The 23,634-nt window shown below is 37.2% G+C and overlaps 1 protein-coding gene across 1 annotated transcript; it reads right to left on the minus strand.

Moving 5' to 3' along the window:
• Positions 1-2,703: 2,703 nt before the first annotated feature.
• LOC135463535 (proprotein convertase subtilisin/kexin type 5-like) lies at positions 2,704-23,422 on the minus strand. The gene is made up of 26 exons (XM_064740792.1): positions 23,325-23,422; positions 21,448-21,614; positions 18,450-18,698; positions 17,487-17,601; positions 16,915-17,025; positions 16,416-16,526; positions 15,926-16,036; positions 15,091-15,201; positions 14,337-14,447; positions 13,685-13,795; positions 13,194-13,304; positions 12,359-12,469; positions 11,605-11,715; positions 10,916-11,026; positions 10,428-10,538; positions 9,593-9,703; positions 8,839-8,949; positions 8,191-8,301; positions 7,704-7,814; positions 6,869-6,979; positions 6,115-6,225; positions 5,467-5,577; positions 4,980-5,090; positions 4,145-4,255; positions 3,390-3,501; positions 2,704-2,814 (listed from the first exon to the last, which is right to left on the minus strand). Exons 1-25 carry the CDS (start codon positions 23,395-23,397, stop codon positions 3,449-3,451), a joined length of 2,877 nt encoding a protein of 958 aa, XP_064596862.1. The 5' UTR covers positions 23,398-23,422; the 3' UTR covers positions 2,704-2,814; positions 3,390-3,448.
• Positions 23,423-23,634: the final 212 nt, after the last annotated feature.

The raw sequence follows: 23,634 nt of genomic DNA on the forward strand, positions 1-23,634 counted from the left end.
CACACCTTACAGCCAATACCCTCTTCTGATTGTCCTTCACCATAACACACGCCATTTACATTGCAGACGTTCGCTACAAAAAAAAACTCAGACCTAGTCACCAGTATTTGGCACCTTCAGCCCCAAAACCAAGTTATATCACACCGGGCAACGATCAAACACATTAAAAATATTGATTTTACCATCTTTCGGCCGAGAATAAGAGACGAAAAAAAAAAAAAACGAAAATGGGACGCTACACTAATACAATATAAAATGAGTGCCAAGTTTCATCTTTTCACAATTTCCAGCAAAAATATCGGACAAGCTGTGCAAGAGTAATATAAAACTCGCCTTCTTCAATTCTTGTGTTGTGGTTATAAAAAAACATGTGACACCAGATAGCGTTGTTTCAATGTGTAACGTAGTTTGTTACAAAGTTGTCGGGGTAGAGCTACCCTGGTCCAGTTGTACATTATATCCTCCGATGTGGATTTATAAAAACAGAGGCCCAAGAATAGCAGCTGTTAAATATTTTTGTTTCGAGAACTGCTACTTTTACATGTTTAAACCCTTGTCAAAAACAGATGGCCTGTTCCTTTATGTAAGAACACAAAAGGTTCTTCAATGAAGAAAATTCCATTTACCTCTTGGGGAAAACGCAGCTGTGTTGGTGGTACTGTTACATGCCTGGCACGAGTTATTCTCATCTATATGTCCCTCGTCATAACATGTGTCTTCGATGAAGCATTTATTGTCTGAGGATGCAAGGAAGAGAAAGACGGTAACGACAAATGTCATCGTCAACAAAACGTTATACATTTTGCTTTCCATAAACACTTAACAGTGCTAGCAAACTAGTCAACATTTTTCTTGTCTATCGACATTACTTTCAACTTTGAAGCACATTGTTTTGAGATAAGAGTTACAAAACAAGGTTCTTTACATCTGCCAAACGATACCGGTACTAAAATACAATTTATCTCTTTTCTGCCGATAAAATTTTGCACAGGCACTTTAATGACTTCATGTTAATACCTTTAACCAAGACCGCACACCGATAGTTTCACTGTTGTTTTTGTAGCGATGATAAAACGGTATTTGATCATGTGAATAATAATCATGATTACCGATAACTGTTAAACTTCTCTTTTTCAGACTTATTGTAAGAACCTAAGCCCACAGATGAAATCCGTCAACAGAAAATTGATTTCTCATACATGTACACATACCAACCTGGCGTTATCTTATATTACATATAGGCACATACAATTCTTATACTCTTATCATGTTGCGCAAGACACTGGTTTAACAGCATTCTATTCTCTCGTACATCAATGTTATAGCCCTGAGGAAGACAAGTTCTGGTTAAACAGTGTGTTAAATGGATCAAGAATTCACCTTTGAGAGTAAACTCCGAAGGGTTGCTCGAACTATCACACTGTTTGCAAGTCACACTTGGGTCCTCGTCCTCATCACTGTAGCATATGTTGTCGATGAAACATTTGCCAGCTGAGTAGTAAAACGTCGTCATAAAAGTTAACAAGCACAACAATGACCCAATCTTGAAAATGAACAACGCGACTAGTATAATTTTGTACATTATGTACACTTTATCTACCAAGCTTTCGAACTATAACTATAGTCATCATCAGGGTGAGTAAGTGGCAACTTCATGGAACATCTATTATGGTACAGTATATATACATAGTACAGGCTAGCAAAACAGGTCTATCAGGAAAGAGTTATATATACTGCACCATAATGAATGTTCCTTGCAGTTGCCACTTACTCACCCTGATGATGACTATAGTTATAGTTCGAAAGCTTGGTAGATAAAGTGTACATAATGTACAAAATTATACTAGTCGCCTTATTCATTTGCAAGATTATCAAAGCGCTCCACCATGGAATATACAATGACCCAAGTTAATGAAATCATCAATTATCATCAATTGCTGTCAACAAAAGTGCAAAATAAACAATACAAAACTAAGTGTGAAAGAGTTAAAATTCGGATTCATTTGTAATCCACTAAACTGTGTGTATTACCGCATATTTCACAGCGAAATATAATTGAATGGAAAACCTTGCTTAATGTAAATTTTAAATCTAGACAAAATAACATTCTAAAACAAACGTGGATGTGATCGTCAAAGAATCTGGGGTGTCGTCTTATAAAAGATGTTGTTATAAGGAAAAGGTTCCATTATGGAAATTTTTACCAAATGCTCACCTTGAAGACTAAACTCAGACGAGCTTACTGCACTGATGCATGATAGGCAGGGGAAATCGGGATGCGTATCGCCGTCGCCATAGCAAGTGCCATTAATAAGGCATGTGTTGGCTGAAGTACAAAAAACAGCAGAAATGAAAAAGGACACATATACTTCCTTTAATTAAAAACCCTCTATAAATCGTTTAGTCATAAAAAACATTGCAACTGGGATACATTTTCGCCCATACTTAGACATCGAAAGAAAATATGGGTTATGCAAATACATTTCCAAAAAGAAAATTAATCAAGGTTAAGCTAGATTTACCTCACCCACTTCATTCAACAATTACACTGAAAGGCTCTAGCCTTTAACTCTTTTTCAGAGGCGTGGATTTTAAAACACCACAAAATGACTATATAGCCAGATTTCTTTTTGCATTCTAAAGTTAGCGGTTTGTTCAACTGGTTTTACATATGTACTGATACAGAAATTAATGAACACTTACGTTGTAAAGTAAGTTCTGAGGTTGACGAATCCAAATCACACACCTTACAGCCAATGCCCTCTTCTGATTGTCCTTCACCATAGCACACGCCATTTACATTGCAGACGTTCGCTAGAAAAAATACTCAGACCTAGTCACCAGTATTTGGCACCTTCAGCCCCAAAACCAAGTTATATCACATGGGGCTACGATCAAACACATTAAAAATTTGGTATTTACAATCTCTCGGCCGAGAATACCAGACGAATCAGAAAAAAACGAAAATGGGACGCTACACTAACACAATTTAAGATGAGTGCCAAGTTTCATCTTTTCACAATTTCCAGTAAAAGTTTGGCCCAGACTGTGCAAGAGTAATATAAAACACGCCTTCTTCAATTCTTGTGTTGTGTTTATAAAAATCTATGACACCAGATAGCGTTGTTTCAATGTGTAACGTAGTTTGTTACAAAGTTGTCGGGGTAGAGCTACCCTGGTCCAGTTGTACATTATATCCTCCGATGTGGATTTATAAAAACAGAGGCCCAAGAATAGCAGCTGTTAAATATCTTCGTTTCGAATACTGCTACTTAATACAGCAGCTAGTTTAACCAACTTTTAAACATTAAAACCCTTGTCAAAAACAGATGGCCTTGTTCTTTGTGTAAGAAAACAAGAGGTTTTTCAATGTAGAAAATTCCATTTACCTCTTGGGGAAAACGCAGCTGTGTTGGTGGTACTGTTACATGCCTGGCACGAGTCATTCTCATCTACATGTCCCCTCGTCATAACATGTGTCTTCGATGAAGCATTTATTGTCTGAGGATGCAAGGAAGAGAAAGACGGTAAGGACAAATGTCATCGTCAACAAAACGTTATACATTTTGCTTTCCATAAACACTTAACAGTGCTAGCAAACTAGTCAACATTTTTCTTGTCTACCGACTTTACTTTCAACTTTAAAGCACATTGTTTTGAGATAAGAGTTACAAAACAAGGTTCTTTACATCTGCCAAACGATACCGGTATTAAAATACAATTTATCTCTTTCCTGCCGATGATATTTGGCACAGGCACTTTAATAACTTCATGTTAATACCTTTAACCAAGACCGCACACCGATAGTTTCACTGTTGTTTTTGTAGCGATGATAAAACGGTATTTGATCATGTGAATAATAATCATGATTACCGATAACTGTAAAACTTCTATTTTTCAGACTTATTGTAAGAACCTAAGCCCACAGATGAAATCCGTCAACAGAAAATTGATTTCTCATACATGTACACATACCAACCTGGTGTTATCTAATATTACATATAGGCACATACAATTCTTATACTCTTATCATGTTGCGCAAGACACTGGTTTAACAACATTCTATTCTCTCGTACATCAATGTTATAGCCCTGAGGAAGACAAGTTCTGGTTAAACAGTGTGTTAAATGGATCAAGAATTCACCTTTGAGAGTAAACTCCGAAGGGTTGCTCGAACTATCACACTGTTTGCAAGTCACACTTGGGTCCTCGTCCTCATCATTGTAGCACATGTTGTCGATGAAACATTTTCCAGCTGAGTAGTAAAACGTCGTCATAAACGTTAACAAGCACAACAATGACCCAATCTTGCAAATGAACAACGCGACTAGTATAATTTTGTACATTATGTACACTTTATCTACCAAGCTTTCGAACTATAACTATAGTCATCATCAGGGTGAGTAAGTGGCAACTTCATGGAACATCTATTATGGTACAGTATATATACATAGTACAGGCTAGCAAGACAGGTCTGTCAGGAAAGAGTTATATATACTGCACCATAATGAATGTTCCTTGCAGTTGCCACTTACTCACCCTGATGATGACTATAGTTATAGTTCGAAAGCTTGGTAGATAAAGTGTACATAATGTACAAAATTATACTAGTCGCCTTATTCATTTGCAAGATTATCAAAGCGCTCCACCATGGAATATACAATGACCCAAGTTAATGAAATCATCAATTATCATCAATTGCTGTCAACAAAAGTGCAAAATAAACAATACAAAACTAAGTGTGAAAGAGTTAAAATTCGGATTCATTTGTAATCCACTAAACTGTGTGTATTACCGCATATTTCACAGCGAAATATAATTGAATGGAAAACCTTGCTTAATGTAAATTTTAAATCTAGACAAAATAACATTCTAAAACAAACGTGGATGTGATCGTCAAAGAATCTGGGGTGTCGTCTTATAAAAGATGTTGTTATATGGAAAAGGTTCCATTATGGGAATTTTTACCAAATGCTCACCTTGAAGACTAAACTCAGACGAGCTTACTGCACTGATGCATGATAGGCAGGGGAAATCGGGATGCGTATCGCCGTCGCCATAGCAAGTGCCATTAATAAGGCATGTGTTGGCTGAAGTACAAAAAACAGCAGAAATGTAAAAGGACACATATACTTCCTTTAATTAAAAACCCTCTATAAATCGTTTAGTCATAAAAAACATTGCAACTGGGATACATTTTCGCCCATACTTAGACATCGACTGAAAATATGGGTTATGCAAATACATTTCCAAAAAGAAAATTTATCAAGGTTAAGCTAGATTTACCTCACCCACTTCATTCAACAATTACACTGAAAGGCTCTAGCCTTTAACTCTTTTTCAGAGGCGTGGATTTTAAAACACCACAAAATGACTATATAGCCAGATTTCTTTTTGCAGTCTAAAGTTAGCGGTTTGTTCAACTGGTTTACATATGTACTGATACAGAAATTAATGAACACTTACGTTGTAAAGTAAGTTCTGAGGTTGACGAATCCAGATCACACACCTTACAGCCAATGCCCTCTTCTGATTGTCCTTCACCATAGCACACGCCATTTACATTGCAGACGTTCGCTAGAAAAAATACTCAGACCTAGTCACCAGTATTTGGCACCTTCAGCCACAAAACCAAGTTATATCACATGGGGCTACGATCAAACACATTAAAAATTCGGTATTTACAATCTCTCGGCCGAGAATACCAGACGAATCAGAAAAAAACGAAAATGGGACGTTACACTAACACAATTTAAGATGAGTGCCAAGTTTCATCTTTTCACAATTTCCAGTAAAAGTTTCGCCCAGACTGTGCAAGAGTAATATAAAACACGCCTTCTTCAATTCTTGTGTTGTGTTTATAAAAAAACATGACACCAGATAGCGTTGTTTCAATGTGTAACGTAGTTTGTTACAAAGTTGTCTGGGTAGAACTACCCTGGTCCAGTTGTACATTATATCCTCCGATGTGGATTTATAAAAACAGAGGCCCAACAATAGCAGCTGTTAAATATCTTCATCTTATTTAAACATTAAAACCCTTGTGAAAAACAGATGGCCTTGTTCTTTGTGTAAGAAAACAAGAGGTTTTTCAATGAAGAAAATTCCATTTACCTCTTGGGGAAAACGCAGCTGTGTTGGTGGTACTGTTACATGCCTGGCACGAGTCATTCTCATCTACATGTCCCTCGTCATAACATGTGTCTTCGATGAAGCATTTATTGTCTGAGGATGCAAGGAAGAGAAAGACGGTAACGACAAATGTCATCGTCAACAAAACGTTATACATTTCGCTTTCCATAAACACTTAACAGTGCTAGCAAACTAGTCAACATTTTTCTTGTCTATCGACTTTATTTTCAACTTTGAAGCACATTGTTTTGAGATAAGAGTTACAAAACAAGGTTCTTTACATCTGCCAAACGATACCGGTATTAAAATACAATTTATCTCTTTCCTGCCGATGATATTTGGCACAGGCACTTTAATAACTTCATGTTAATACCTTTAACCAAGACCGCATACCGGTAGTTTCACTGTTGTTTTTGTAGCGATGATAAAACGGTATTTGATCATGAGAATAATAATCATGATTACCGATAACTGTAAAACTTCTATTTTTCAGACTTATTGTAAGAACCTAAGCCCACAGATGAAATCCGTCAACAGAAAATTGATTTCTCATACATGTACACATACCAACCTGGCGTTATCTAATATTACATATAGGCACATACAATTCTTATACTCTTATCATGTTGCGCAAGACACTGGTTTAACAGCATTCTATTCTCTCGTACATCAATGTTATAGCCCTGAGGAAGACAAGTTCTGGTTAAATAGTGTGTTAAATTGATCAAGAATTCACCTTTGAGAGTAAACTCCGAAGGGTTGCTCGAACTATCACACTGTTTGCAAGTCACACTTGGGTCCTGGTCCTCATCATTGTAGCACATGTTGTCGATGAAGCATTTGCCAGCTGAGTAGTAAAACGTCGTCATAAAAGTTAACAAGCACAACAATGACCCAATCTTGCAAATGAACAACGCGACTAGTATAATTTTGTACATTATGTACACTTTATCTACCAAGCTTTCGAACTATAACTATAGTCATCATCAGGGTGAGTAAGTGGCAACTTCATGGAACATCTATTATGGTACAGTATATATACATAGTACAGGCTAGCAAGACAGGTCTGTCAGGAAAGAGTTATATATACTGCACCATAATGAATGTTCCTTGCAGTTGCCACTTACTCACCCTGATGATGACTATAGTTATAGTTCGAAAGCTTGGTAGATAAAGTGTACATAATGTACAAAATTATACTAGTTGCCTTATTCATTTGCAAGATTATCAAAGCGCTCCACCATGGAATATACAATGACCCAAGTTAATGAAATCATCAATTATCATCAATTGCTGTCAACAAAAGTGCAAAATAAACAATACAAAACTAAGTGTGAAAGAGTTAAAATTCGGATTCATTTGTAATCCACTAAACTGTGTGTATTACCGCATATTTCACAGCGAAATATAATTGAATGGAAAACCTTGCTTAATGTAAATTTTAAATCTAGACAAAATAACATTCTAAAACAAACGTGGATGTGATCGTCAAAGAATCTGGGGTGTCGTCTTATAAAAGATGTTGTTATATGGAAAAGGTTCCATTATGGGAATTTTTACCAAATGCTCACCTTGAAGACTAAACTCAGACGAGCTTACTGCACTGATGCATGATAGGCAGGGGAAATCGGGATGCGTATCGCCGTCGCCATAGCAAGTGCCATTAATAAGGCATGTGTTGGCTGAAGTACAAAAAACAGCAGAAATGTAAAAGGACACATATACTTCCTTTAATTAAAAACCCTCTATAAATCGTTTAGTCATAAAAAACATTGCAACTGGGATACATTTTCGCCCATACTTAGACATCGACTGAAAATATGGGTTATGCAAATACATTTCCAAAAAGAAAATTTATCAAGGTTAAGCTAGATTTACCTCACCCACTTCATTCAACAATTACACTGAAAGGCTCTAGCCTTTAACTCTTTTTCAGAGGCGTGGATTTTAAAACACCACAAAATGACTATATAGCCAGATTTCTTTTTGCAGTCTAAAGTTAGCGGTTTGTTCAACTGGTTTACATATGTACTGATACAGAAATTAATGAACACTTACGTTGTAAAGTAAGTTCTGAGGTTGACGAATCCAGATCACACACCTTACAGCCAATGCCCTCTTCTGATTGTCCTTCACCATAGCACACGCCATTTACATTGCAGACGTTCGCTAGAAAAAATACTCAGACCTAGTCACCAGTATTTGGCACCTTCAGCCACAAAACCAAGTTATATCACATGGGGCTACGATCAAACACATTAAAAATTCGGTATTTACAATCTCTCGGCCGAGAATACCAGACGAATCAGAAAAAAACGAAAATGGGACGTTACACTAACACAATTTAAGATGAGTGCCAAGTTTCATCTTTTCACAATTTCCAGTAAAAGTTTCGCCCAGACTGTGCAAGAGTAATATAAAACACGCCTTCTTCAATTCTTGTGTTGTGTTTATAAAAAAACATGACACCAGATAGCGTTGTTTCAATGTGTAACGTAGTTTGTTACAAAGTTGTCTGGGTAGAACTACCCTGGTCCAGTTGTACATTATATCCTCCGATGTGGATTTATAAAAACAGAGGCCCAACAATAGCAGCTGTTAAATATCTTCATCTTATTTAAACATTAAAACCCTTGTGAAAAACAGATGGCCTTGTTCTTTGTGTAAGAAAACAAGAGGTTTTTCAATGAAGAAAATTCCATTTACCTCTTGGGGAAAACGCAGCTGTGTTGGTGGTACTGTTACATGCCTGGCACGAGTCATTCTCATCTACATGTCCCTCGTCATAACATGTGTCTTCGATGAAGCATTTATTGTCTGAGGATGCAAGGAAGAGAAAGACGGTAACGACAAATGTCATCGTCAACAAAACGTTATACATTTCGCTTTCCATAAACACTTAACAGTGCTAGCAAACTAGTCAACATTTTTCTTGTCTATCGACTTTATTTTCAACTTTGAAGCACATTGTTTTGAGATAAGAGTTACAAAACAAGGTTCTTTACATCTGCCAAACGATACCGGTATTAAAATACAATTTATCTCTTTCCTGCCGATGATATTTGGCACAGGCACTTTAATAACTTCATGTTAATACCTTTAACCAAGACCGCATACCGGTAGTTTCACTGTTGTTTTTGTAGCGATGATAAAACGGTATTTGATCATGAGAATAATAATCATGATTACCGATAACTGTAAAACTTCTATTTTTCAGACTTATTGTAAGAACCTAAGCCCACAGATGAAATCCGTCAACAGAAAATTGATTTCTCATACATGTACACATACCAACCTGGCGTTATCTAATATTACATATAGGCACATACAATTCTTATACTCTTATCATGTTGCGCAAGACACTGGTTTAACAGCATTCTATTCTCTCGTACATCAATGTTATAGCCCTGAGGAAGACAAGTTCTGGTTAAATAGTGTGTTAAATTGATCAAGAATTCACCTTTGAGAGTAAACTCCGAAGGGTTGCTCGAACTATCACACTGTTTGCAAGTCACACTTGGGTCCTGGTCCTCATCATTGTAGCACATGTTGTCGATGAAGCATTTGCCAGCTGAGTAGTAAAACGTCGTCATAAAAGTTAACAAGCACAACAATGACCCAATCTTGCAAATGAACAACGCGACTAGTATAATTTTGTACATTATGTACACTTTATCTACCAAGCTTTCGAACTATAACTATAGTCATCATCAGGGTGAGTAAGTGGCAACTTCATGGAACATCTATTATGGTACAGTATATATACATAGTACAGGCTAGCAAGACAGGTCTGTCAGGAAAGAGTTTTATATTCTGCACCATAATGAATGTTCCTTACAGTTGCCACTTACTCACCCTGATGATGACTATAGTTATAGTTCGAAAGCTTGGTAGATAAAGTGTACATAATGTACAAAATTATACTAGTCGCCTTATTCATTTGCAAGATTATCAAAGCGCTCCACCATGGAATATACAATGACCCAAGTTAATGAAATCATCAATTATCATCAATTGCTGTCAACAAAAGTGCAAAATAAACAATACAAAACTAAGTGTGAAAGAGTTAAAATTCGGATTCATTTGTAGTCCAGTAAACTGTGTGTATTACCGCATATTTTACAGCGAAATATAATTGAATGGAAAACCTTGCTTAATGTAAATTTTAAATCTAGACAAAATAACATTCTAAAACAAACGTGGATGTGATCGTCAAAGAATCTGGGGTGTGGTATTATAAAAGATGTTGTTATATGGAAAAGGTTCCATTATGGAAATTTTTACCAAATGCTCACCTTGAAGACTAAACTCAGACGAGCTTACTGCACTGATGCATGATAGGCAGGGGAAATCGGGATGCGTATCGCCGTCGCCATAGCAAGTGTCATTAATAAAGCATGTGTTGGCTGAAGTACAAAAAACAGCAGAAATGAAAAAAGGACACATATACTTCCTTTAATTAAAAACCCTCTATAAATCGTTTAGTCATAAAAAACATTGCAACTGGGATACATTTTCGCCCATAAATAGACATCGACTGAAAATATGGGTTATGCAAATACATTTCCAAAAAGAAAATTAATCAAGGTTAAGCTAGATTTACCTCACCCACTTCATTCAACAATAACACTGAAAGGCTCTAGCCTTTAACTCTTTTTCAGAGGCGTGGATTTTAAAACACCACAAAATGACTATATAGCCAGATTTCTTTTTGCAGTCTAAAATTAGCGGTTTGCTCAACTGGTTTACATATATACTGATACAGAAATTAATGAACACTTACGTTGTAAAGTAAGTTCTGAGGTTGACGAATCCAAATCACACACCTTACAGCCAATGCCGTCTTCCGATTGTCCTTCACCATAGCACACACCATTTACATTGCAGACGTTCGCTAGAAAAAAATACTCAGACCTAGTCACCAGTATTTGGCACCTTCAGCCCCAAAACCAAGTTAAATCACATGGGGCTACGATCAAACACATTAAAAATTTGGTATTTACAATCTCTCGGCCGAGAATACCAGACAAATCAGAAAAAAACGAAAATGGGACGTTACACTAACACAATTTAAGATGAGTGCCAAGTTTCATCTTTTCACAATTTCCAGTAAAAGTTTCGCCCAGACTGTGCAAGAGTAATATAAAACACGCCTTCTTCAATTCTTGTGTTGTGTTTATAAAAAAACATGTGACACCAGATAGCGTTGTTTCAATGTGTAACGTAGTTTGTTACAAAGTTGTCGGGGTAGAGCTACCCTGGTCCAGTTGTACATTATATCCTCCGATGTGGATTTATAAAAACAGAGGCCCAACAATAGCAGCTATTAAATATCTTCGTTTCGAATACTGCTACTTAATACAGCAGCTAGTTTAACCAACTTTTAAACATTAAAACCCTTGTCAAAAACAGATGGCCTTGTTCTTTGTGTAAGAAAACAAGAGGTTTTTCAATGTAGAAAATTGCATTTACCTCTTGGGGAAAACGCAGCTGTGTTGGTGGTACTGTTACATGCCTGGCACGAGTTATTCTCATCTACATGTCCCTCGTCATAACATGTGTCTTCGATGAAGCATTTATTGTCTGAGGATGCAAGGAAGAGAAAGACGGTAACGACAAATGTCATTGTCAACAAAACGTTATACATTTTGCTTTCCATAAACACTTAACAGTGCTAGCAAACTAGTCAACATTTTTCTTGTCTATCGACTTTACTTTCAACTTTGAAGCACATTGTTTTGAGATAAGAGTTACAAAACAAGGTTCTTTACATCTGCCAAACGATACCGGTATTAAAATACAATTTATCTCTTTTCTGCCGATAGTATTTTGCACAGGCACTTTAATGACTTCATGTTAATACCTTTAACCAAGACCGCACACCGATAGTTTCAATGTTGTTTTTGTAGCGATGATAAAACGGTATTTGATCATGTGAATAATAATCATGATTACCGATAACTGTTAAACTTCTCTTTTTCAGACTTATTGTAAGAACCTAAGCCCACAGATGAAATCCGTCAACAGAAAATTGATTTCTCATACATGTACACATACCAACCCGGCGTTATCTAATATTACATATAGGCACATACAATTCTTATACTCTTATCATGTTGCGCAAGACACTGGTTTAACAGCATTCTATTCTCTCGTACATCAATGTTATATCCCTGAGGAAGACAAGTTCTGGTTAAACAGTGTGTTAAATGAATCAAGAATTCACCTTTGAGAGTAAACTCCGAAGGGTTGCTCGAACTATCACACTGTTTGCAAGTCACACTTGGGTCCTGGTCTTCATCACTGTAGCACATGTTGTCGATGAAACATTTGCCAGCTGAGTAGTAAAACGTCGTCATAAAAGTTAACAAGCACAACAATGACCCAATCTTGCAAATGAACAACTCGACTAGTATAATTTTGTACATTATGTACACTTTATCTACCAAGCTTTCGAACTATAACTATAGTCATCATCAGGGTGAGTAAGTGGCAACTTCATGGAACATCTCTTATGGTACAGTATATATACATAGTACAGGCTAGCAAGGCAGGTCTGTCAGGAAAGAGTTTTATATACTGCACCATAATGAATGTTCCTTGCAGTTGCCACTTATTCACCCTGATGATGACTATAGTTATAGTTCGAAAGCTTGGTAGATAAAGTGTACATAATGTACAAAATTATATTAGTTGCCTTATTCATTTGCAAGATTATCAAACCGCTCCACAATGGAATATACAATGACCCAAGTTAATGAAATCATCAATTATCATCAATTGCTGTCAACAAAAGTGCAAAAAAAACAATACAAAACTAAGCGTGGCAGAGTTAAAGTTTGGATTCATTTGTAATCCACTAAACTGTGTGTATTACCGCATATTTCACTGTGAAATATAATTGAATTGAAAACTCTGCTTAATGTAAATTTTAAATCTAGACAAAACAACATTCTAAAACAAACGTGGATGTCATCGTCAAAGAATCTGGGGTGTCGTCTTATAAAAGATGTTGTTATAAGTAAAAGGTTCCATTATAGAAATTTTTACCAAATGCTCACCTTGAAGACTAAACTCAGACGAGCTTACTGCACTGATGCATGATAGGCAGGGGAAATCGGGATGTGTATCGCCGTCGCCATAGCAAGTGTCATTAATAAAGCATGTGTTGGCTGAAGTACAAAAAACAGCAGAAATGAAAAAAGGACACATATATAATTTCTTTAATTAAAAACCCTCTATAAATCGTTTAGTCATAAAAAACATTGCAACTGGGATACATTTTCGCCCATACTTAGACATCGACTGAAAATATGGGTTATGCAAATACATTTCCAAAAAGAAAATTAATCAAGGTTAAGCTAGATTTACCTCACCCACTTCATTCAACAATTGCACTAAAAGGCTCTAGCCTTTAATTCCTTTTTCAGAGGCGTGGATTTTAAAACACCACAAAATGACTATAAAACCAGATTTCTTTTTGCAGCCTAATGTTAACGATTTGTTTAACCGGTTCACATATATACTAATACAGAAATTAATGAACACTTACGTTGTAAAGTAAGTTCCGAGGTTGACGAATCCAGATCACACACCTTACAGCCAATGCCGCCTTCCGATTGTCCTTCACCATAGCACACGCCATTTACATTGCAGACGTTTGCTACAAAAACATAGTCACCAATATTTGGCACCTTCAGCCACGAAACCAAGTTATATCACACCGGGCAACGATCAAACACTTTAAGGATATTGATTTTACCATCTTTCGGTCGAGAATACGAGACGAATCAGAAAAAAAACGAAAATGGGACGCTACACTAACACAATTTATAATGAGTGCCAATTTTCATCTTTAAAGATTTCCAGGAAAAGTATCGGACAAACTGTGCAAGAGTAATATAAAACAAGCCTTCTTCAATTCTTGCGTTGTGTTTATAAAAAAAACATGACACCAGATAGCGTTGTTTCAATGTGTAACGTAGTTTGTTAAACAGTTGGCGGGGTAGAGCTACCCTGGTCCAGTTGTACATTATATCCTCCGATATGGATTTATAAAAACAGAGGCCCAACAATAGCAGCTGTTAAATATTTTTGTTTCGAGAACTGCTACTTTTACATATTTAAACCCTTGTCAAAAACAGATGGCCTGTTCCTTTATGTAAGAACACAAAAGGTTCTTCAATGAAGAAAATTGCATTTACCTCTTGGGGAAAACGCAGCTGTGTTGGTGGTACTGTTACATGCCTGGCACGAGTTATTCTCATCTATATGTCCCTCGTCATAACATGTGTCTTCGATGAAGCATTTATTGTCTGAGGATGCAAGGAAGAGAAAGACGATAACGACAAATGTCATCGTCAACAAAACGTTATACATTTCGCTTTCCATAAACACTTAACAGTGCTAGCAAACTAGTCAACATTTTTCTTGTCTATCGATCTTACTTTCAACTTTGAAGCACATTGTTTTGAGATAAGAGTTACAAAACAAGGTTCTTTACATCTGCCAAACGATACCGGTACTAAAATACAATTTATCTCTTTTCTGCCGATAGTATTTTGCACAGGCACTTTAATGACTTCATGTTAATACCTTTAACCAAGACCGCACACCGATAGTTTCAATGTTGTTTTTGTAGCGATGATAAAACGGTATTTGATCATGTGAATAATAATCATGATTACCGATAACTGTTAAACTTCTCTTTTTCAGACTTATTGTGAGAACCTAAGCCCACAGATGAAATCCGTCAACAGAAAATTGATTTCTCATACATGTACACATACCAACCTGGTGTTATCTAATATTACATATAGGCACATACACTTCTTATACTCTTATCATGTTGCGCAAGACACTGGTTTAACAGCATTCTATTCTCTCGTACATCAATGTTATATCCCTGAGGAAGACAAGTTCTGGTTAAACAGTGTGTTAAATGGATCAAGAATTCACCTTTGAGAGTAAACTCCGAAGGGTTGCTCGAACTATCACACTGTTTGCAAGTCACACTTGGGTCCTGGTCCTCATCATTGTAGCACATGTTGTCGATGAAACATTTGCCAGCTGAGTAGTAAAACGTCGTCATAAAAGTTAACAAGCACAACAATGACCCAATCTTGCAAATGAACAACGCGACTAGTATAATTTTGTACATTATGTACACTTTATCTACCAAGCTTTCGAACTATAACTATAGTCATCATCAGGGTGAGTAAGTGGCAACTTCATGGAACATCTCTTATGGTACAGTATATATACATAGTACAGGCTAGCAAGACAGGTCTGTCAGGAAAGAGTTATATATACTGCACCATAATGAATGTTCCTTGCAGTTGCCACTTACTCACCCTGATGATGACTATAGTTATAGTTCGAAAGCTTGCTAGATAAAGTGTACATAATGTACAAAATTATATTAGTTGCCTTATTCATTTGCAAGATTATCAAAGCGCTCCACCATGGAATATACAATGACCCAAGTTAATGAAATCATCAATTATCATCAATTGCTGTCAACAAAAGTGCAAAATAAAAAATACAAAACTAAGTGTGAAAGAGTTAAAATTCGGATTTATTTGTAATCCACTAAACTGTGTGTATTACCGCATATTTCACAGCGAAATATAATTGAATGGAAAACCTTGCTTAATGTAAATTTTAAATCTAGACAAAATAACATTCTAAAACAAACGTGGATGTGATCGTCAAAGAATCTGGGGTGTCGTCTTATAAAAGATGTTGTTATAAGGAAAAGGTTCCATTATAGAAATTTTTACCAAATGCTCACCTTGAAGACTAAACTCAGACGAGCTTACTGCACTGATGCATGATAGGCAGGGGAAATCGGGATGCGTATCGCCGTCGCCATAACAAGTGTCATTAATAAAGCATGTGTTGGCTGAAGTACAAAAAACAGCAGAAATGAAAAAAGGACACATATATAATTTCTTTAATTAAAAACCCTCTATAAATTGTTTAGTCATAAAAAACATTGCAACTGGGATACATTTTCGCCCATACCTAGACATCGACTGAAAATATGGGTTATGCAAATACAGTTCCAAAAAGAAAATTAATCAAGGTTAAGCTAGATTTACCTCACCCACTTCATTTAACAATTACACTGAAAGGCTCTAGCCTTTAACTCTTTTTCAGAGGCGTGGATTTTAAAACACCACAAAATGACTATATAGCCAGATTTCTTTTTGCAGTCTAAAGTTAGCGGTTTGTTCAACTGGTTTACATATGTACTGATACAGAAATTAATGAACACTTACGTTGTAAAGTAAGTTCTGAGGTTGACGAATCCAAATCACACACCTTACAGCCAATGCCGTCTTCTGATTGTCCTTCACCATAACACACGCCATTTACATTGCAGACGTTCGCTAGAAAAAATACTCAGACCTAGTCACCAGTATTTGGCACCTTCAGCCCCAAGGCCAAGTTGTGTCAGATTTTACTTTTTTTTTTTTTTATTCCAGTGGTAAACATATCTGTGCCACATGAGTTTCCATTTGAATGGAAAAGTTAAAAACCTTTCTGCGCAGGTTTTTATGTAATTATACACTGATGAAATCGAGAGAAAAAAGGGTTAATTAACTTTTGGAAAAAGGCAAAAATATCGTATAAGGGTCACTGAAATACAAATTGCAGAAGCTGGTTACACCGTGTTTTACATATTCAAGTTTGTTGTCAAAAACAAATGGCCCTTAATTTTACACCAGAATGGAAATGTACGATATTAATCGATCAAATATTGAAAAAATCAATTACCTCTTGTGGAAAACTCCGTTGTGTTGGTGACACTGCTACATTCCTGGCAGGAGTCATTTGGATTAACATCCGAGTCATCATAACATGTGTTTTCGATGTCGCATTTATTGGCTGAAAAACAAAATGGTTCGAAACTCAAACTGTGAACTGTAACCCTCCATGTTGAAACCATGGGTCAAGTTTCAATTCAATACCATCAACATGGCCGTAACGGTCCGAAACTCAAAGTGTAAACTGTAACTCATTTTGCTTAAGTCATGGGTCAGGTTTCAATTCAATACCATGGGCATGGTTGAAACGGTCCGCGACTCAAACTGTAAACTGTAACTCGTTTTGTTGAAGCCATGGGTTAAGTTTCAATCCAATACCATGAACATGAACAAAATGGTTCGAAACTCAAACTGTGAACTGTAAGTCTTTATGTTGAAGACATGTGTCAAGTTTCAATTCAATACCACGACCCTGCCCCCTTCACCCCTTCCCCCCACGCCCGCACCGCACCCCAATAGCTAACAACAGCGGACAAGCAAATACATAAAATATTAAGGTGGCTTATTTTTGGACAAACTTACGCAAAAGTGTCCATTCAGTGGTCGACTGTGTGGGGTCACAGCTGTAGCAAGTGAGATTAGTGCGGAGGTCCCCAGGCATGTAACATACCCCGCCGATGAAGCAATGGTCTTCTGCCTGTAGAACAGTTATACAATCAATCGTTACATGTTTTAGATTAGCGTTTAGCGATTATGAAACAAAGCTGTGTTACTTTCCAATACCATTTAGTTCTTTATTTATAAAACTGGTGTTCAGAAATTTGACCATAAATTTTGTACTTCGCGTATTGTTTCAGAAACCAATTTGTATCAGCTTGGAGCGAATTACACCAAAATTGTGGGTTCAAGCAAATCGGAAACAGGCAATTGAGATTTTTCACTCTGTCAAATAAATGCGGCTGTCGTACGTGTAGTAGGGATACTGGTCTGTTGTATGTTATTGTCACAGTACTCGATGTGCAAACACAAAAAACCATTGTGTTGAATAACCCAACAACTTGATTTATTCAACATGTTCAACACAGAAATGTGTTACCTCAACACAAACATGTATTAAATAAATGTGAAGAGCACATGAACGTGTTACAAAATAATAAAACACAAACTATATTGAGTCAAAATGAGGTAATTTATGCAATGCAACAAAATCTTGGGTATTTTTCAATGAGTATTGTGTAGAACATCATCTTGTGTTTAATTTTTTCAACATAAGAGAATGTGTTAATTGAAAACACAAGGTTGAGTCGTTCAAATATAACACATGCCTTTTGTTGGAAAGTAACACAACTTTGTGTTCATACAAGTGTTTTTTGTGTGCATCGATAGGCTTTGCTGACCGTGTCATAATATGACACAACAGCGGCTGTCGTATGGACGACACTGGTCTGTTTTATCCAGCGTAGGTGTGAACCGGGCCAATGACGTGTCTAGGTAGTATTGAGGACAGATTTGAGGGATATTTCGTATTTACGTGTAAATACTTACTTGCCACGTGCATGATGGGACGTTTCCGGTGTCACAGGTCAGACACCTGCCGTCGTAAGGGAGGTACGCAGTTTCTGTTCCAACGTTCACGTTGTCGTTGCTGACAGATATAAGCCAGCCAATAACCTCCTCGCCATCACCGATCGGTATGCTGTTGCCAGGTACTGGGCAAACTAGATGGGTGCAGTTGACATACTCGCCAGACACAATACTGTTTGGGCCTGTTAAAAGTATACTTCCCATGGTTACCTGTTTAGAAACAGTGAAGAAAGTTTATTTATTGGAGTACTTATTTCTGTACATCTTGATTGGGTCTTTTAACGCCATTTTTCTCTACAATTTTCCACATACAGGCATACGACAGTTGCCTGGTTTATATACTGGGTATCCACGTCACGAGGTTTTTGACAAACCGGATAGAAGACATGCACAAGCCATTTAATGAAAAAGGACAACGCCCTAAAATATCAATATTACTATGATCCAGCAATTTGCCATAAAAGCTTTACCACTTTTAAAATGGTGAAAAGAGTTGAATATATGGGGGCTAGAATCAAAGAAATCTTTTTTTGTCCGGTAAAGTTGTCCCATTGTAAGCTCAGGAGAAGGCCGAGTTAATCGATGTGTGACGGAGAGTTTTATTTTTTTGTAAAGATAAACCCGGATACAACCTAATGAAAAGTGCCCCACCTGTAGCCGGTAAAGGTACATTGAAGTTCATTTTATGGGCAAATCTAACATTTTGACGCATGAAATAAAATGTCGTGCTGGAGGAGCTTTATATCCCTTCCCCCCTAGGCCTTACCCCCCCCCCCCCCCCTCCACCAATAAAATAGCATATCAGCAGTCAAAAGCTATGAGAGCGGAGATTACAGGAGCGAGTGATCGCCGATGAGCCGGAAATCCCTGATGTTCATTTAGGGCGGATTAAATTAAATACATGATACTGTCGAGTAAAGATGAAGGAAAATGTGGCTTTCTGGTTACCATGACAACTGCGAAAATGGACAAGTGTGAGTCACATCGTCATCTGTTTATCTATGTATCTACCAAAAATTAAAACTCTATGTGGAAAAACTCTTGGAGTTATAGCCCGGACGAGAATTCTTCTCTATTTATAAAGTATACGTAGGGAAATGGTGATTTGGTAACTATGACAACAGCGGAAATGGACAAATGTTAGTCGCGACACATCGTCATCTGTGTATGTATCCACCAAAAATTAAAACGCTACGCTAAAACCTTTTGGAGTTACAGCCCAGACACGAATACGGGCGGACGGACACACGGATAGAAGGTCAAAATCGCTACAACATTATGCGCTCCGCCTAATAACGGGGACGTATACAAATATTGTAATTTTATCACTGGCCGTTTGAACACATAGATTTCAACGAGTTGCCTAAACACCACTCATAAATACACCACTTGTAAACACTGCTCCCAAACTCCACTCATAAATGCGTCACACGAAAAGACTTCTCATAAATACACCACTTGTGAACATTACTCCTAAACACCACCCATGAGCACATAACCCGTAAACTCACCACTCACAAACACTAGTTATAAATACACCACACATATAAACAGTCATAAACATGACTTATTAGCACACCACTTGTAAGAACTACTCCTTAACATATCTAATATACACAGTACTCATAAACAGGCCCCTCGGTACGCATAAAAGCATTCATGAAACACCCCTCATGAGCACACCACTAAAACACACAAGTCGTAAACACAACTTATATACACATAGCACTCATATATTCACTACTCATTAACATACCACTCATAAACACTACTCACCAATAACACCACACGTAAACACACACCTCACAAATATTACTACGTAAGCACATCACTTGTAAGTACTACTCTTTAACACCACTCCTATACACACCACTCGTGAACAGTACCCCTTAATACCACAAAAAACAGCACTCATAAAAACAGTACTTAGAAACACGACTCATGAGCATACAACTGATACACACAAGTCATAAGCCCTTATGTTCTCATGTACTCACAATTTATATACACACTAGTAATATCACACATCACACCTAAACACCACTCATGAGCGCACCACTAATACACACCAGTCATAAACAATACTTCTGAGCACACCACTGGTAAACTCTACTCCTAAACACCGCTCATGAGTACACCATTAGTAAACTCTACTCCCAAACACTGCTCATGAGCACACAACTAATGTACAACAATCATGAACAATACTTCTACATACACCACTCCTAAACACCACCATATGACCACTCATGAAGACACCACCTAACTGAAAAATCAGAACGAAAACCACTATTTGATGAATCAAGTTACTCGATTTCAACTTCAATTTTTACACGAAAAATTTATTTAAAAAATATGCTAAAAAGACTAAATGGAAAGTCATGGCTGTCCATAACGCCTGGTCCACACTTACCATAACAGCGCTACATTTTATTCCGCTCTCGGTATAAGCAACGTCATAAAGTCACAGAAAGATCTAACTCTTGTTACCAACGTGTCGTTGACCACCGGACATTGTCGATTACAGTTGGCCATTTGCTTGGTCTTAACTCACAGTTACGTCCACAGCTCACATTTGAGTGAAATTTCGAACATACCATCCCATCTCCTTTCACTTAGAAAGAATTATGTTTTCAGAAAGGCCTTGGTTTGGCATCTTTGCTAACAGATAACTCTGGGGGCCTCCGTGGCCGGGGTGGTCAGCGTGCCTGCGCGGCCCAATGACTCAGTAGCCTCTCACAAATGCGGTCGCTGTGAGTTCAAGTTCAGCTCTTGCTTGCTTCGTCCTCGATCCTACGTGGGAAGGTTTTGCAGCAACCTAAGGATGGTTATTGATTTCTTCCGGGCTCTGTCCGTTTCTCTCCCACCATAATGCTGGCCGGCGTCGTATAAATGAAATATTTTTGCGGCGTAAAATACTAATCAAATAAATAAATGAGTAGCACCATAATAATCTTACCGAAATCTGTCTAAACTTGCATGCAAGGTTGGTACTGTTAGCGATGGCACTTCCTTGTGCCACTTGAACATGCGGACGTAAACAATCTTCTGCACTGGTATCACAGGTTCCTCCATCGCCCGCCATTGCCAGAAACGGTGGAAAGTTCTCGTCCCCACATATCAGTCCTTGTAAAGGAATACAACACGCAATAGAGTATTGATAGTTTAAAAAAAAAGAATTATTGCCAGAATAATAATGCGTTTAGGTAAAACAGCTTCCACTTTTTCTTGGTATGGGTATTATGCTTACACAATAGCTACAAAGCTAATTCCTTCGTGGCAGTGTGGTTTACGTTTTCAGAATTTAGTAAGTCTATACCCAGTATCATTAAAGCCAAACAAAACACTAGCATGAAGGACATGCCAGATGAAAGATTATTAAAACACTGTACAGGAAAATTGTTTTATTTAGTTTTTTCTTAAAATATTTTTTAACCTAGTAAAATGCATTATAAACTTTTGGGTTCTACTGTGGCCTTTTCTAACCAGTGACGTAACATCAGCTTTTTGCCACTTGACACACATAGATTGCTATATTTCATCCTTCAAAACGCCATCTACATTTAAAACTGTCAATGCATTCAACAAATGAATCTTGAAACGAACTATTTCAATCCAAAAAAATCAATCCAACAGACCACCACAGAATCCTATGTTTTAAATGCATTTTACTCGGTTAGAAAAAGTACTTAAAAATAAATCAAACTATTTTTCTGGACAGAGCTTATTGGTTTTCATCTGATAAATACTTTACTCCTTGCCATTAAAAGCTTATGATTAGTTAACAGCCTTTTGTATTGTCCATTTAACGACTATAACAAAAACAAATTCATGGCAGTTTTCATGCTGTATACGTACACGCTGTATAAAAGCTGCCCAAATCATCTCTTTTAAGATATGAGCCTTATCAGAGTTAAATATTTGAGATATCACCCTGTGTGAATGCAATCCTTAAGAGTTAAACGTGTGCGGATATCACTTTGTGTGAATGCAATCCTTAAGAGTTAAACGTGTGCGGATATCACTTTGTGTGAATGCAATCCTTAAGAGTTAAACGTGTGCGGATATCACTTTGTGTGAAGGTGATCAGTAAGAAATGAAAGGCTATGAAATATCCTGTGTGAATATAATCCATAAGGGCTAAACATTGCGGATACCACACTTGTGAAGGTATTTCTTGAGAGTTAAATGTTTGTGGCTATCACACTGCGTGAAGGTATTCCAATAGAGTTAAACGTTTGTGGATATCACCCTGTTTGAAGGTAATCCTTCAGAGTAAGACGTTTGTGGATATCATCATATGTGAAGATAATCCTTCAGAATAAAATGTTTGTGGATATCACACTGTGTGAAGGTACTCATTCAGAGTTAAACGTTCGTGGATATCACCATGTGTGAAGGTAATACTTAATAGAGCAAAAGGGCTGTGGATTTGCAGCTACTCTACCGTTTACATGTGAGCATTCAGAGTTAAAAGTTTGTTACTACTCTACTGAGTACACGTGATTCTTTTGAGGTAAAACTTTGTAATTACTTTACTAATTACACGTGAGGTGTCCGAGTTAAAAGTTTGTGGAACAATTATGTGTAAAGTTAAACCTTCAGAGATGAACGCTTGTGGTGTAATAATATGTAACGCTAAACCTTCAGACGTGTTTACCCTGTTCTTATAACCCTGATGTAAATGTAAATCCTTGACTAGCTTTTTCTAGCTGCGCCGAGGTATAAAAGGGTGCAAGAAGAATAATTTGTGTGTTTATTTATTTCATTGGCCAGAATTATATAGTGAGAGGAAACAATACCAACTAGATGAATAATAATCTAAGATTGACCTACCATTCACTGGCTTCATCCATACTGACACCACGAACAGGATCCAGGAGATCTTCATCAGTGTGCCTTTTCCCATGATATCCGCAGCCGAGGTGTCAACAGTATCAAACGTACCTCTAAGTGGAAGCAACAGCGAGCTGGATGACGAATTTATATTGACCATATTTGGATACCACACCCAGAACTGGATAGACCCCTCCCATAAGTTTATGTAAATGGTTCACTAAACGTCAAACGCCCCTTTTTCCACGGTCTGGTGAAGAAGCTATCTCGGTACAAAAAGTCATCCCTGCATTAAAAATACACACTCCTT

This window comes from Liolophura sinensis, chromosome 3 (genome assembly GCF_032854445.1).
Source record: "Liolophura sinensis isolate JHLJ2023 chromosome 3, CUHK_Ljap_v2, whole genome shotgun sequence".
NCBI lineage: Eukaryota > Metazoa > Mollusca > Polyplacophora > Chitonida > Chitonidae > Liolophura > Liolophura sinensis.

Excerpts from the sequence above, each read along its gene's own strand:
- LOC135463535 (XM_064740792.1), bottom strand. The coding sequence starts at position 23,397 with ATGGGAAAAGGCACACTGATGAAGATCTCCTGGATCCTGTTCGTGGTG. Across the intron at positions 10,539-10,915 it reads CTCAGAACTTACTTTACAAC|CCAACACATGCTTTATTAAT; the intron begins GTAAGTGTTCAT and ends TTTGTACTTCAG. Across the intron at positions 3,502-4,144 it reads TTCGGAGTTTACTCTCAAAG|ACAATAAATGCTTCATCGAA; the intron begins GTGAATTCTTGA and ends TTGCATCCTCAG.